The 16,905-nt window shown below is 37.6% G+C and overlaps 2 protein-coding genes across 2 annotated transcripts in view; both read right to left on the reverse strand.

Moving 5' to 3' along the window:
* Nucleotides 1-655: 655 nt before the first annotated feature.
* On the reverse strand, nt 656-8,895 carry LOC139964345 (mitochondrial inner membrane protein OXA1L-like). The gene is made up of 9 exons (XM_071965882.1): nt 8,736-8,895; nt 7,611-7,745; nt 6,548-6,776; nt 5,733-5,876; nt 4,720-4,805; nt 3,715-3,879; nt 2,808-2,912; nt 2,052-2,214; nt 656-1,222 (listed from the first exon to the last, which is right to left on the reverse strand). Exons 1-9 carry the CDS (start codon nt 8,862-8,864, stop codon nt 1,038-1,040), a joined length of 1,341 nt encoding a protein of 446 aa, XP_071821983.1. The 5' UTR covers nt 8,865-8,895; the 3' UTR covers nt 656-1,037.
* Nucleotides 8,896-9,922: 1,027 nt separating this feature from the next.
* LOC139964359 (type 1 phosphatidylinositol 4,5-bisphosphate 4-phosphatase-like) overlaps nt 9,923-16,905 on the reverse strand; it is a 29,095-nt gene continuing 22,112 nt past the window's right edge. Inside the window, exon 8 of the mRNA XM_071965907.1 lies at nt 9,923-16,094. Coding sequence (XP_071822008.1) covers nt 16,006-16,094 — 89 coding nt within the window. The 3' untranslated portion in view covers nt 9,923-16,005. The remainder of the gene's footprint in view (nt 16,095-16,905) is intronic.

Consider the following 16,905-nt stretch of genomic DNA (forward strand, 5'->3'; position numbering starts at 1 on the left):
TTAACATTTCTGTATTCTGGTAAATATTTCATTTTCACCATGCTTGTGATTCATAATTTTTAATATGATCATTTTTGGTGTAAAAAAACTATTAAACTTAACTTTCAACTGAATAATTCCAAATCTATTAAGAAAAGACATTTTTACTTTTTTTCCCGAATTAAGTCTTATTTTCATCCACACAAATTTGTAGCAATTTTTTGAACCTTAAAAAACTCATTTCCATTTGCTGACTTCTTATGAATCTTTCTTCACATGCATAATTAAGTATGTCTCCCTCCATTGTCTCCATAGCAACAGCCAACTACGGTTCTTTTGTTAGTAGATAAGATTTGTTGATTGGCAATAAAGGTTCTGTAAACCAAGCTTGCTTTTGCATATTTATAAATAAACCACATTAAACAGGAAATAAAAACAGTTCTGACGTGCTCTTCATTCTTTGAGACTTGGCCACTTAGGCTGTATGATCCACTCGGCGAGTTGATTTGAACATCCATATAACCATCTCATTGCCCCATGTCTTCTAAAGATCTACTGTAGATTCATTCTTCTTTGCAAATATCTGATTCCAACATGGGAATATCGAGAAGTTCACTGGTTCTATACATAAAGACCAAAATTGCTTAGCAAGAACAAGAAAAAGGAGGTGAGAACATTTTCAGTGATTTTCATTTATTTAAAATCTGAACTATGAAAAATTGATTTACATTTCTATGATTTCTTTTACTTTTCATCGCAGACATTATAAGTTTAAGGTAACATCCGTCCTTTTTGCTCCTCCTCAACTGACCCCCCTCTCTTCAACTCCACCTGACCCCCTCTTATTCCCCCTTTTGGAAATAAGTCTGCAGATAGTTCACATCAAATTGCACCAAACTTGACCCAATTGTCTGTCTATAACACTTTCCACACCATGGGGATAAATGAGTTGGTGTGACATCCAGATAAGGATCTGAAAACTTTGAGCCAGGTTCCCTAGATGTGGTCCATGCATCTCCTTAAATTTCACACATATCAGTCACAAAGCAAATTGCCGATCATCGTACTTTTCTCCTCACTGGCTTGCTACTTGCAGAAGTAGACTTAGCTGCAGTCGGCTGGGGCCTTGTCGGGTCTTGAGCAAACGTCTGGGGAACCGGACCGGTCCCAGCTTGACGGAGGGCCTCAGTTTGAGACTTGACTCTCGTGTCCACTTCATGTTGCACTTTTGCATTTTCCCAACCTGAAGAGAGGAATATGGGGATCACTTTAATAACTCGATGAAGAAAGAAAATGGTTATAGGCAGTTGTGATTAATGTCCTTTAATTACAATTTCGTACATCCTGCACATAGCACTACAAATCAAAATTAGTAAGCAACTTCACAAAGGTAGATTTTTATTCAGTCACCTGAGGCTGATTATGTTACAAGGGACATTCCGGAGGCCAAAGGTGATTGGTTATAAACAAGCATACACAAAAATGCTGGAAATTTTCAGCAAATTCAGGTCAAAATAACATCCTCTTAGCACTTTGTGTGACAAGAAATGAATCAATTTGTATCATGAAGATATGAATTTTCAAATTTGGTGATACTTTGTTTTTGCATCTGGCAACAGCAGAGTGAATGATGTCATCACGACAATCCAACTGAAAATGTTTTTGTTTCCTTTATAAAATAACTTAATTATTCAGAGAGGAAAATAATATTTCAACCCAAACAAAAATGGCAATTTGATCAAATGATAAATAAAATGAACATCGGTAGCTAAATGAAAAATACCAAATGTATTTACACTTCAAGCATAAATCTACAAGAAAGTTATGCTAGGAAAAGTAAAGTTTTCGAGGAATGTCGGCCATGATGACATTACAGGCCACCCACTGCGATCTACTCTGAAGAAGAATTGATGCTTTAGCTGGTAAAAATAGGTTAACATCCAATCAGCCATATCTCGAGTTAGGGAAGTATATATTGAGATGGGGGTTTCGAATGAAAGTGTTGAATATTTTCATTTTTTAAGTTTGACATTATCTACCCACATAATATCTCTTTGTGGAATAATCCGTACCTGATTTCAAACCTTTGAAGAAACCCTCTGACTTGGGGAGGTCAGATGGATCATGCTTGACTTTCTCGGGAATATTCAAGGCTTGCCTTACGGATGGGATCCTCAACAGAGCTACTTGCGAAAGCGAAAAAATATTTGACGTCAACCAATAGATGAAGACTGCCTGTAACACACAGAAACAAAGATAAAAAACGTACACACAATTAGTTAATTAAGTCTTATTAATGAAGAAGCTGAAAAGATGCAAATTAAGTTATAATTGCAGGTTTGATTTCAATCTGTTTGATGGCACTTGCTTCATGTCCATACAACAGAAAGGTTTGGGTAATCAACTTTGCAAAACTTGTGGTTTCCCAACAACATATATTCCACTGACCCCTATGTTTCTGTAAGGGGTTATAGAAGCATTACTTTAATACAAAACATACTGTTTACATGAATCATCCCCTTTCACAGCCCTGCTCCTCGCCCCCATCCCCCCCCTCCTCCGGGCATTCGTAGAAAGACCTTCTGTACAATGCATTGCTGACAACCTAAAGATACTCACTGCATTAACTTGCCTTTGGTAACAAATCCTATCATCACTTGAAGAGCAAGTGGCATTGTTTCCAGAATTGTTTTAATCTTCTCAGCCTGCACACTACTCACATCATCTTCCCTTCTTCATCACCCAGACAACCTTTGAGAGCCCCCTCTCCCAACTCTTTGGTACAATGCAATGCTGACAACCTATTGCAGTCTCCTGTGTTAACTTACCTTTGGTAATGATGCTATCAATGGTAGAATTGCAAATGGCATTATTTTCAGAACTGTCTTGATCTTCTCAGCCTGTGCACTGCTCACTCCAGCCTCAGCCCCCAGCTGATATGTAAAGAAAGTAAGAAACAAAGATTGAAAGTAATTAGTTAACTAATTAATTAATGAGATAGCTATGTCATCATACTAGAGGAGTCACATGTCAGTTGTGAAATGTTCTCATATTAGATATCTTGAGGTACTACATTAACAAACTAAGAAGAAAAATAAACCTGGATGCATGTACATGCCTACCTACACACACGCATGCACACCACATGAACACACCCTTGCATACATAAATACACATGGACAGACATACATCTGCACATAAACATACATACCTCAACACACGCCAAGGCACACATGTTTGTATTACATTCAGACCGAGGACCGCATTGTATTTTCCATTGTTCAAATCCACGTACCCTAACCTTAACAATACCCCATACAATAGAATTCTTCCGAGAACGTGGTGATTTTTTAGAAATCACAACCGAAGACCTGGAATTCTTTTGTTCAAGTCCTCGGTCAGATAGCAAAACAAACGCATACATACACACACATCCACATACAAACACACATGTCTACACCCAAACACTCACCCAAACATATTCTCATGAATACTTATCAACACACAGATATGAACACATGCCACTGCATACATGCTCATGTGTGTGTTAAAAGTAGTTGTGATTTACACACATATACATACGTACAAGTCACAACTTCTGTACCTGCATACACACTACAGAAATACACAATAAATAATTGCCTGCTCTAAGTAAGCAACAGTGACTCTCATGAAATGACATTAAGCAGCTCATTACAAGATAAGGTCCCATATGGTGACATAAATTAGACTGACCTGTATGACAGCAAACATGGATAAACTAGCGAGCACAGGGAGGGCGTAGTATGGGTCGGCTGTGGTCAAATCCGTGAACCAGGACAAGCCGCCCACTGTCATACTCTCCACAGGAAGCTGGGCCATCCCTCTCAGACCGATGAAAAACGAAATGAAAACTGGCGCCTGCATGGGGACAAATACCAAAATCGTAAAATCAAGTGAGTTTGACTAATCAAAGCAACCCTCCCTCTTCTCCCACCCCCTCTCCCTGAACTCAATATCTCACTTCAATTCTTTATACTAGCAAGATTGCATAAATCTATGCTTCTAGTCTTCAAGCTACTGTATCCATTGACAAATTACCAAGTACTGTACCCTATTGACCCCCCCCCCACTTATTTCCGAAATAGCAAATGTGCCCTAATGGCAAATAAAATGTGCCCCTTTGATGAAGAACTGTCTTTTGGATATCTTTTAAATTTTTTTAAATTATTCACGTGCACCATCATAGTATTGATAGCATACTAACACATCATATATATTTAAGTGATATGGCCGGTGTGTATCGGTTTATAGCATAACGAGTCGTGTTTGTGGAATGAGAAAGTGCCCCTCTGATGTTGTGCCCCGCCCTCCACTTTTTGAAAGCTTCCTACCCCCCTGCTATTGACTAACTTATGTGCAGAAACAATGTGCAAAACAAAACCAATAACTGAGGCAGATTTGTAGTGAATCTGTATTCTCTCTTATTGTAGCACAACTACCGATGCTTGTACTCACCCAAAGGGATCATCATAATTCCTTCCCATATTTGGGCCATTCTGTAAATCTAGCATAGTCTAGAGACTAGAGTAAGACTGCAAGATTGAGCCTTAATTTAGACTAGAATTAAACAATCTTGGGCAGTGTGGAAACAAATCTCACGGCGATGATTGTCTTTTAAAAGTGAACACTTTTCTAATCTGACTTTAGCACCGAAATATACCCATGTACATATTATTAACTAAAAGTATGAATCCTTGCCTGTACGAGAACACCGACGAGTGTTTTGAGAGGATTGACGTCGTGTTTCTTCACAAACCTCTGCAGTTCCATGTTACGTTTTGTCACTGTCGCAAGAAAACAGTAAAAAAGCAGAAAGAAGTCATGAAACACAAGAATGGTCGTCTCTCATTAGTTTCTCATAAATATCTTGTGTGAAAGTAAGTGGGCCTGAGGTTTCGATCCTAGCAAGATCTTCTTCAGAGGCTGAATGACAAGTAACAGTAACAGAAGGGACAAATACACACACACAGAATACAGACAGGTTAATGAGCATGGTGAACACAAAGAGATAGATGTAAGAGGATTAGTAGACAAGGGATGGAGAGAAGAAAGAAACCAACAGGGGGAGGAGGATAGGTAGGAGTAAAACTCATAAATATCTTATTAGAAGTCTTTCATATTGGTAGTGATGGTCAAAACACAAACTGTAGGAAATTTTTGTTTGAAAATTGATATCACATTTATCAGAAGCAAGTGATTACAGTTATCCGCTGAATATTTTAGGCTATGCTGTCATTTAAATGCTGAGCATGTCCCTCAAACATGGACAGCTCAACCACACTCAGTAGTAACAGGCATTAGTTTGTCTAAACAGGATAGACCAAATTTCACACTATGTCAACAATTTCAAAGTATGATATCATAATTATCAAGAGCAGTTTGAGGGAAGTTATCCACTGCATCTTTCAATTCATGCTTCGGCAGAAAAAGACCTTTAGTGTAGTCTGAGATGTGTCTATTCACACACAAAAGTCTGAGATGTGTCAATTTACACACCAAATTGCAATCTCGTCTGTCTAAAATACGCCATATTGACACAGACACGCTAGTGGTAGTGAATGCAAGGCTGACTATGATTTCAGGTGTGTGTGTTGGCGTAAACTGTCATGCTCCTCATTGAACATTTTACTTCCAGGTAGACCGGCACCTCTTGAGGTATGGATATATTCTGCCAGTAGCAACGTGTACAAACACGGCTGGCCATAGCTTACTTTCAAACTGGTTACCCGACTGCCGAGCCTCGTTCATCTTCTTTGTGAGTTTCTGAAAGGTCGGCATGACGTTGCTCAACCGGATGGATGCACGCTGATTCTTGACTATTACAGGAAACATTACACAACGAGCGATGACGGTAGCTGGAGGAGGATGGAAATTTAAAAACTTGTAGGATGGAAGCAGATTTAAGCAATAAAAGGCTTAGAAAATAATAAAAAGAGACAGGCTGAAAATGAAAAGAATATAATGATGAGATAGTTGAAATTGCAAAATATCATCCATCGCCAAGATTCACTGGGTCAATTATTCTCTACAAACCTGGTGCAATATTTTCACAGCACTAATCTCTACCCCCTTCCCTTTTATTGCCTTGTTCATTTTCCACATGACCATTCTTATTACTTAGGTCTTATACAAGTAAACAGCCGAAAATGACAGGGAAATTATGAACAAAGTTGAAGAAAGAAGAAAAAAGAAACTGTTTAGTCAGAACAGGGTTCAAATATCATTCTGGCATATTTTTTAGGGGACATTTATTTCAGGTCCTGGAAATAAAAAGATGTGTCTAACAATTTTTTTTGGTCTGAAAAGCAAGACTTTCCTTGTGAATCTCCTTGGGACAATTACTTAATTTACGGTACCAGCACCCAGTCCCATACCCGTCATAAAATACTTTTAATCTTGTTGGATAACTGACTATGCAGTTCAGACTACACCCCTGAGGGAACGGTCAGATTTTCAGATAGACAAGCAGAACATCTTAAACTTGGCCCTGGATATGAGAATTCAACTTCAAACGTATTATCCATACCAGTTATAATTGTTGCCCACCAGGGTAATCCAGCTGACATGTGTAGAAACTCAAAACATGATTGTAACAATCCTACTGGCGTGTATCCGCCTAATCCAAGCTCCGTGAAAGGAATTTCTTGTACGGGCTGCAGGATGTCCTGAGCTGTGGTAGAGAGGGATGCGACATCTGAAATTTCGGTCGCGGAGTAATTTGTTATTTCTACCGCTGAGTCTGTAAGAGTCTCGCTCTGTGAGATGAGAAGAAAAAACCAACGAACAAATTCTTTTTGAGTTCCTTCTGTCTTTCATATACACTTCGCCACAGGCAATGGTGTTGTAAACAAATTTACCGTTGCTGTGGCCCCGTGGACATAGGTGGTGGCAATTGAAGCAATGAGGCTTAGCAATCGGGAGGTTGCGGGTTTGATACCCGGCCGGGTCATAGTGAGGTGGGTTTTTCCATCCAAAGAGCAATCTACAATTTTCACATGGGAGCTGATTTTCTAAATTGAAAAAGGATTCCAAATTTGAGTTAAAATGTTGAATTGGAAGCCACCCTAAGGGTAAGTTGTAATCCATAAGCACTTGCGGGTTTCTCCCACATTGGTGGTTGCTTAAACATCGTAAAAATAACTGCTGATTTGAGAAACAAAGTGGTAAGCTGTTCAACACTTCTTTCACACTGTGCTAAAAGGAATTATTTAATGATTACATTTGAAGAACAACTCTGTGATTTAAATCCCCCCCCCCCCCAAAGAGGCTAAAAAACTGCAAAACATAAGCTTTCTGATCACTGCAGACTAAAAGTGCCATTGGCTGTTGCATCAAAGGTCATTATCTATTGCAGCTTATTATATGATTGAAGGAAAATGATTTGCACTTACTGACATTTTAAAGCCCTTTATCATGATAAACACAAATATTGTTCCTGGCACGAAGCATAAACACATTTTACAGTAAAACACCACAAAACAATTTTATACAGGTAGATACAGTATTGCTTCAATTCTGACCACAGCAGCACTGCTTGTGAAAATACGTTTGTAGAGAGATGAAGAATGCATACATATATTGATACTTACATCAGAAGTACTGTATGAATGTGCACAAATGACAGGTAATATTTTCCCTTGAACGTTCTTTCCTTGATGACCAAACTGCAGCAATATTCCACGAGAGTGATTGGTTCCAGTCAGCCATCTATGACAGTGTAATCTCTGTCAAAAGAAACAGCAGCATTGTTATGAATGAAGGACCTTGCTTCCAGGACACAAGAATTTATTTAAAGATTTCACTGCTAGCATCCCAAAAACATGTGGCCATCATGATAGGCATTGGTTTTTGTAAGTTTATAACATAATTTTATAATGCAGTCTTACACCAAAACTTAGACAAAACAATCTGTATTTTTGTATGTCTGTCGCTCGATTTCATTCAAATTTACTGAAACTTTATACTTGTATCATCTTCTCTTTCATGGTGAGGATATGTTAATCTCTATCCAACTCACTGAAATATGAAAAGAATAAGAAATGTTTCTCTTTTAGAGTTACATGTATTATCCATCCTCATACAGTCTGTAGCTTAAGGTGACCATATATTATCTGGAAATTCTCGGGACATGATATTGATGTTGTTCCTCAGCCCTCCACCGGCCCCCACCTCCCATGTTGATATCTTTGGTTTGTACCTACAAAATGTTGCATGTTGAACAAGAGGGCTAAGTGGCATTTTGATGTTCTCTCACTCTCAGTGTTTTGGTGGTCTTTTTTTCATGATGATGTTCAAATACTCCAGTTTAGAAGAAACATGTATTTTGTCCAATATGGAAGTCTCGATAAACTTGATGATCATGTGTTGCCTCCGCTGAGCTATGAATAAACTTGTCAACATGAGCAATTTCATAACTTACAATACATGTAGGCTACCACCTTACTAGTTAGGTTCAAGCTTACTCTAGCCTAGCTAAGACCGGGAGGCCAAACTGGTAAAATTAATATTATTCAGGGCCTTTTCATATTCCTGGGACAGTATATACAGTAAAGTCCGATTGCTCCCTTCGTCTTGCCACCTTACTGTTGCCTAGGCTAGCCTAGATCTACATTGCCGCCTAGACCTGCCCGTAATAAGATTAGGCCTAACCCTTCTGTGGGATTAACGTTGAACCTATGGTCATGTTAGCTCTCTTAAAAAAAAAAAAAACATACGTTTACGTTGGAAAAATGTCTGCTTTTCACTTCTCTCACTGGGACACTTCTCAATCTCACTGTTCGTCTGACACTGTAAAGAAGTAATCTGTGGAGAACTTCACGTTGAAGTAACCTGTGGGTCGCCATTTTGCTGTGATCAGTTTCTTGCGATTAGAGACTTGCGATACCCAAAGAGCGCCACCGAAATTGTAGTCACATCTTGCGACGTTTGGGACAATCCTCAGTTTTTGAACTCGTTCTGCAACATATAGGACCGCAAATATCGGAGGAAACAGGGTCGGATGGAACCTATATGGATGTGCCAGGGGCGAATGAAGGATGTTACAAAGGAGGGGTGTGGACGTGTGGTCCTTGAAGCCCATTCCCATGTGGGGTGATCTAGGGGTCCTCCACCAGGAATAAAATCACAATTTGTGGGTGCGTGTTTGTGTGTGTTGAAAAGAGGTATACACCCTGCAAGTTAACAGGACTTATTTGATAGATTTAAAAATCTCTCACTGAACCAAATCCCCAGACTGTCTAGATGAAATGTAACCTGCCCACCCCCTCCCCCCAAACTTTGCGCTCGCCACTGGCCTATATTTTAATGGTTTAAACCTGATCTTGGCATGTTACAAGTTGAAAATGGTCAGAATTTTTGAGGTTTAGTCTCTTCCGAATCTTTCACTGATTTCGACAAATCTACGTTGTAACTTGTTCATTATACCCCTTCTCCAATCTGAGGCAAGTTTATGTGCCGAGTCTACACGTTCGATCCAGCTCACAAATCATCTTTTGTTCCTATGTACCTGTATATATATTGTTACAATTCAACCACCATCTGTTCTTGCTGAGTGCCATATAGTGATTCTTCACTCATTAACACTGTTATGGCGTATGTCTAATACTGAGATAAACTATCAGTGTCTATGTCCAGCTTTCAAAGGATCGTTTAATCGAGTTTAAACTAATGTCACAATAAAATCATCTTATTAAGTAACTTTCTTTTCTATTTGCTAAATCATCTTTCTCTTCTATCTGCTGTACCGTTAAAGTTTCATCCACCTCAAAGGCCCCCCTGGCCCCCTCTCTTTCAGAGCTTGCGGACAACGCTGATGTTTTTCGTTTAATGGACAAAGATGGTATTGTCATCAGGATAACAATAGCAAACAAAGACAATAAAGCATAAGCACAAAAGAGATTGATAGCATTAACTACTAGATTTTATTTTTAGTAATTCTCTTTAATAATAGGTAATAATACAAAGTAGGTTCCCAGGAAATAATATTTACATGAAGCCAACACTAATTAAACCACATTAACTAATAAATGGCATAATTTCCACTTGTTTTCGTTTACTGACTGAGCAAAAAAAAGAAAAAAAGATTGTATTACACATGAAATATATATTTTAGTACTTAAAAATTTAATGTAGATGATTTTCACTTTTGAAACGCCTCAGTTGAATGCTGAACCATATTTGCATATTCTGAAATCTGAAAGATTGACAAAATAATCGGGAATTGGGCGTGTATATGCATAGAGGTATTGTTGCATTGCAACATACTATAAAATGGCATCATTCTATTTTGATGAGGAACAATTCACAACCGTTACCACAGCAACCATCTACTTATTCCATATCTGCACCCCATTCGATGATACTGTTATATTGTACTCCACTGTACTCCATTTATTGATGCTACTTTATTTATCAGTGAATCTTAGTTTTTGCAAACTATAATTTTTATTTTGAATTACAGACAAAAATGCTTTCAACAGTTTACAAGTTACTGTTTAAAGGTTTACAAAGTTACAGTAAGGTAATATACAAACTTGCAGAATTGTGAATTTTTCACAAATTACATCAAATTTGGTCCTGTGACTCTCTGTTCACATTTTTGAGTTAGGATGACGTCTGACAACTTTTGACTAAACAGTGCTACGTCTTTAAAAGATACCCTGGTGTTTCCATCTGAACAGTGCAAACTGGCTGCACGGTATAACCTACAAAGTCTGAACAACTGGTGTCAAATAGATATCATACACTGATAGTCGGAACTGTTGAAAATCTATGACGGATACAGTGGAGTCGGAACAGTGTAAACTCTATGACAGGAATCATACACTGTACGCCAGAACAGTGCAAACTGTACGACAAAAATCATACACTATTTATCAAAACAGTTCAAACTCTATGCCGGGCATCATGCACTGTTAGTGAAAACAGTGCAAACTCTATGACAAGAATCACGTTCTGTTAGTCTGAACAGTGCAAACTCTCTGAGAGGAATCCAGCAATGTAAGTCTGAACAGTTAAACACTCTAACACAAATCATACACTGTTAGTCTGAACAGTGCAAACTCTATGACAGGCATCATGCAGTTAGTGAAAACAGTGCAAACTCTATGACGGGAATCACACAGTTAGTCAGAACAGTTGATCAACTCTATGACAGGGAGCATACACTGTTAGTCAGAAGTATGCAAAATTGTGACCAGAATCATGCAGTATAGTCTGAACTGTTGAAATTCTCTGACAGGAATCGTGCACTGTTAGTTGGAAGTGTGCAAATTTGGACCAGAATCATGCACTGTCAATTCTTAATTATTACAAGTCTCGGACAGCCTGACGGGAATTCATGAGCTGAATAGTTTAAACAGTGCACAAACTGTCAAACAAATATCATGCACTAATTTCTGAAATAGAGAGCTATTCAATTTCTCTGAGCTGTTAGTCCAACTAAAACTAGTTCTCTGGTAAGATGTCACACCATGATGCACAGAGACAACTATTCCAATAGATCATTCTGAACATTTATCTGAATGTGAAAGCTCTCACAAACTCATAGGTAAATTATCTTTGTCGTCACTTATTCCTGTTATGCAGACCTTATTTGTCAATAAAGTAGAGTACACACTTTATAAACAGTAGGGTAGATATGACTCACCTTGTATGAAATTATGTCTTCTTCATTCTGTTTTTTACCTTTTACTACTTTCTTTGTGAGAGCTAATGAAAAACATAAAAAACCCCTCTGCAAATTTATTTTTCAACTTTTTTTGGGGGGGGGGGGGCTGGGGGAGGGAACCATGAGATATTCCTTTATTCCTTAGTGCTATATATAAGGCTATGATAAACAAAATCCTTGCAAAATTCACAAAATATTTAACATGAATGTCATTAAGGGTATTACAAACCATCTATACATAATTTTGAAAGAAAAAACACCTTCATTCCTTAGCACAATTAGAAACTTTTTATTCAGAAAAAAATTAAAAAATTACTATTCACCTTCGAAGAATATGTTTAACAGTATGCTCGGGCCACACACACCCTTTAATACAACATACTATTCAAGTTAATACACTTTTAAAGCAAAAAGACATTTTTACACAACCGTGAAGCGTATACGGATAGAATAATTCTGCTATTTACAAGCATTTTTTTCCCCTCTTAATAATGTACTAAGAAATACAATATTAAACATCTTATATTCCATAAACTTATCTATGTTGCTATTTATCAATTCAAGAGATATATTGTAAGGCCATTAGTGTGGATTTATGTCCACACAACACACATAAATTAGCTGAGGCCATTTTGAAGATATCACTTGCCTCATCAAAATACAACCACTTTAAAAAAAAAAAGGGTAATTTTTCTTTTTCACTTAAATCAGGACTGCATATGGTCGACATATGTGCACCCGTGCATTAGCCTAAACCTCACCCACACATGCATTCACTGTGGTATTTTTCATGAATACTTAGGGTGCGACGACTTAATTTTGTAGGCGATTCAAACTTAATACATCTTCAATAACAGATTCAGTCACGTTCTGGTAACTTCACCAATAAACAACACGATGCGACCAGTCTGAAGTTTATAGTTTAACATTACAAGATGGTCACATTATCCACTCGAGACATCAAATTTAAAGATTTTGGTCTACTTTTTAGTCATGAAAATAAAACGATCCACTCCTCTGACACACAAAGTGCTTTACCCCCTCAATTACTCCATATTATGGAATCAATATATCTTCAAGGATCCAGGAGGCAACGATTTCAACCGGACAACTACTAGATTGTCAGTTAAATCCTACTTCATACTTTCATCCTTTGGTCTTCCTACTAAAAAGTGCTCGAATTCAAACCCATTTATGATATAGTTTGGTTCTAAAATGGTTTAATAAGTCAGTGATCACCTGACCCAGCCCATAAACATGTTGCGTCATCACATCGATTCAATATTTAATGTTAAAAATGTACTTTTCCGTCCCAAACGTCTATTACATTTGTGTCCTCTGCTTTCCTTTTAAAGTCTGGCTGAAACCAACGGAAAGTATCTGAAAGACAAAGTTTGTTGACGCTTTCCTTCGTTTAACACTAGAGTATGCTTAACATTTAGCTTAATATGTGACCCTTATCATAATTAATATGTGCAGAAGATTGAAAAATTATTATGTATATTGTTCTTGTTCACAGATTTAAATTTTTTTTCTTATTTGATAGAAAGAAAAACCTGAATCTTTCCTTTGTTTTAATCTCAGCATTTATGAATCGATAAAAACGCAACCTGGAGGAATTTTTCCTGTTGGCTCGTACTACACTACATAACGACTTTAGATAACGACCTATCCAACTACACCGCTTTTGTCTCGATCGATGTAGAGAGAGGAAAAATGGCAGTAATTATGTGCATCTGGAACCATAACCCACAGAAATATATACATATATATAGAGAGCGAGAAATGTTACCATTTGTAAGTTTAAGTACAGCACTGCATTATTAAAAGCAATCTTCTTCACTGTTTGTTGATAGATGCAAGCTATACGATATGCAATGCACTTCTAATTTGGGTAATTCCTAGACATTTGACATGTCATTTTTGAGGAAAGAAACATGATTTTTGTCACCCTCTCTAGCAGTTATGTCAACTGGAAATATAAGAAAAAAGGTCATTGTCTCGATTGCCGAGAAATATTCCACTGCCACCCAAAAAAATTCCACTTGAAAAGCAAGATCGTTGTGACAATATTTCATTAACTTCCCCCCGCTGCTGTGATACTTATTTGAGAAAACCTTTTTCTGACAATTATCGGGCGAAGAAAAGTCGATTGAATGAAACAGAAGAAGAAGAAGAAAACCACAAAGCAGTTGACCTACTCAAATTGAATACTGTTGTAGAGTATCACAAACATGATTAAGTCAAATGTAAATGTTTACAAGAAGTAAAACTGTTGAAAATTATAAAAAACAAAAGTGTCAAATTTCTTTCCACGTTATTATACTCTGAACAGAAATGTCTATTAGTTCATATTCCTCAGAAGCTCTTTTCGACTCCATTCCTGTCAACCCCTGCCCCATCCCCCCCTCCTTCCATCCCTTCTTGAACTCCACAGTACAAAACCGGCGAGTAAGCCATCCGATACATTTTGAACTGAAGTTAGATTTTCATCTCCAATTTTCTCTCTATTTTCCTTCTAAGGAGAACACACATTTTGCCACTGAATGAGAGCTTGGATGATCGTGCCAGCGAGGGAAAGTGCAGTTGTTGCGCTGAGACAGAGGAGTTTACTGGTACCACTATAAATATCAAGCCAAACAGTTTCTCCTTCTCTTGAAAATGTCCTGCACAACACGTGCGTCTAATGTTACTTTCACACTTGCAATCTGTGAACGTACTGACCCTTCCATAAATATGTACTTGTATAGTAGCAAAAAACAACATTGTTTGATGTCTCATATAAATTTACAGGTAGTTAACAATAATAATTATGATAATAATATACAAACAAATTATAAAACTTCTGCAAGTAAATTGGAATAATATTGTCTCTACTCGACTACTTGATGCTTACCCCAATAACCCATATTACCAATTTTTTTCACCCATCACTAACCCCATCCTTAACCAAACAAAAACAAGGCCATCGTTAGAACAAAAACATTGTTTGTCTTGTACTTAACACGTGATTCTAACATCTCTTATTTTACCTGAAATAGTGAACAGACATAATATTGCCATTGAATTTTAAAACAAAATCAATAAAAAAAAATATCTTTCCCCCCCCCTTTTAGTTTCCTTTTACCTTTTAACAATGAATGATTTGTTTTCCAAAGTTACTGTAAAACTTAACATCGATTGCAAATAAAGCTACATTTATCCTTCATGAAAGAGGATTCCTTCCTTTTTGTCAGACATGGCATTCTCACACCAAGGACATGACCATAAGCTGGAGTAAATATAGCAATTCACTACACTGCTACGAAGTGGTTTACATTGAGTAGATATGTACACATACCTATCATTATAAAGTGACATCATCACACCTAGGCTAACAAGGAAATATTAATCTTCTTTTAAAAATACAGCTACGAGTATGCAACAAGGTTTGCAGTAGTGCTATAAGCCCACTGTTTTGGTGAAACAAGATTAATTTTACAAATTAATTCCCGACATAAAGGAAAAAAAGAACATTTCCATAGATTTCAGACGATAGTTTTAAATTCTTTACAGAATGTTAATGATCACAAAAGCGTTTAAAAAAAAAAAAAAAATTGACCGAGATCAAAATATGCTTAAATGTGTGGGACAATGATGTGATATTTCTTCACACTAAAAATAACATAATTACTCTATCCCCATCACCAAAAGTTATGAATTATCTGCATATTTAATTATCAACAAATGTTTTCAGCAGCTAACAATCCCCCCTTCCCCTCCCATCTCTCTATCTCCCACAACTGTTTACCACAAACGAAAAAAAAAAAAAAATTGAAACTCCTTTAACAATTAATCTTGTCCCAGTGAAACAAATGACTATTTGTACCTCTGTTATACAGTGATAAAATTAACTTGTTACCCAATGCTAACCCATTCCTTCCCCTCCCATCCCCCTGCCACCACCACCCCTAATGTTTGTAGGTGATGGGTTTCTTAGCATCTTAGCACCGAGACTGTTCCTTATATATACACTTTCAACTATTCATTCCAAACCATTTCTATCCTCCATACATTCACCAAAACATGTCTTTGTCAATATAATTTTGAATAAATATGGTTAAAAGTATGTTTTCCAAACATACGTAAGAAAGCTGCGACCGGAACAGACAGACCGGTAGGTTCATTACGCTATCGTTTAGAAACAAATGGAATCGCAAAAGATGGGAGTAACTAAAACACAATTAGTCACAGCAAAATGAAGTTGCTCTTACAGACCGAGTGACCGAACCTCCTCAAAAACGGCCGTCCTTCCGTCTGCCCTTTCGTCCGTCCGTCTATTCTTGACGTCCTTCGAGATGACTGACTTTCATGCTAGCGTAGTACATGGCTCGTATCAGGTTGAGTAGACCGACCACGTAGGCACCTGTTTTAGCAAAGATACGTTAGATATGTCAGGGCGACTAATTGAACAGATTAGGTGAAAGTCTTGTGGGACGGATTGTAAAGCTACGTAGAGCTATATACATCAAAGGGAGTGAAGACTCGCGCACAAAGAAACGTCTGATGCCGGTAATCTGACCTAGTTTCGAATGAGGTGTAACAGAAGTGTTAGACACCACCATCGATCCCAGAAAATGCACACACAGCTTGCTACTGTCGGAAATTAGACATTAGTGTACAGTCAATACATACAGCTGCGGTCAATATCCACAGCACAGTGTATAAACGACACAGCAATGGACATCTCAGGTCTAGCTAAAGATAACAAGGTATCGGGTCTCATTACTGTCTGCATTTTGTAGCAGCACGAACAAAATGTCTCTTGCAAGCAACAGAAAGTTAACTTTTTCAGATGGCCGCATGCAGTTTGGGGCGAGTCTTCAATGCCTTTAAGTTCATTAGTTTAATTTCCAAATATGATAAAAAGATGAATAATTTTTGGGCCAAAAACATGGCAAATAATCGTGATGATAGATATAATAATCGAGCAAAGAGGGACCCATTTTACGCGATCGTTCAATTCCCTTTACGATTTGATGGATGGCAGAGTCAGCGTGTCGATTTACACACTTCGCATAGGTACTGTTTCCATCGCACCTTATACTATGGCGAAAGGCTACCTAGTAGTTATGATGCGTTGTAACAGGAAGCTGTTGCATATACAGTTGTAAGCCTACACAACTATGCCCACAACATCATGCATTACAAACAGTTGGGTTAGTTGTACATAGATG

Source organism: Apostichopus japonicus, chromosome 3 (assembly GCF_037975245.1).
Source record: "Apostichopus japonicus isolate 1M-3 chromosome 3, ASM3797524v1, whole genome shotgun sequence".
Classification (NCBI taxonomy): Eukaryota; Metazoa; Echinodermata; class Holothuroidea; order Aspidochirotida; family Stichopodidae; genus Apostichopus; species Apostichopus japonicus.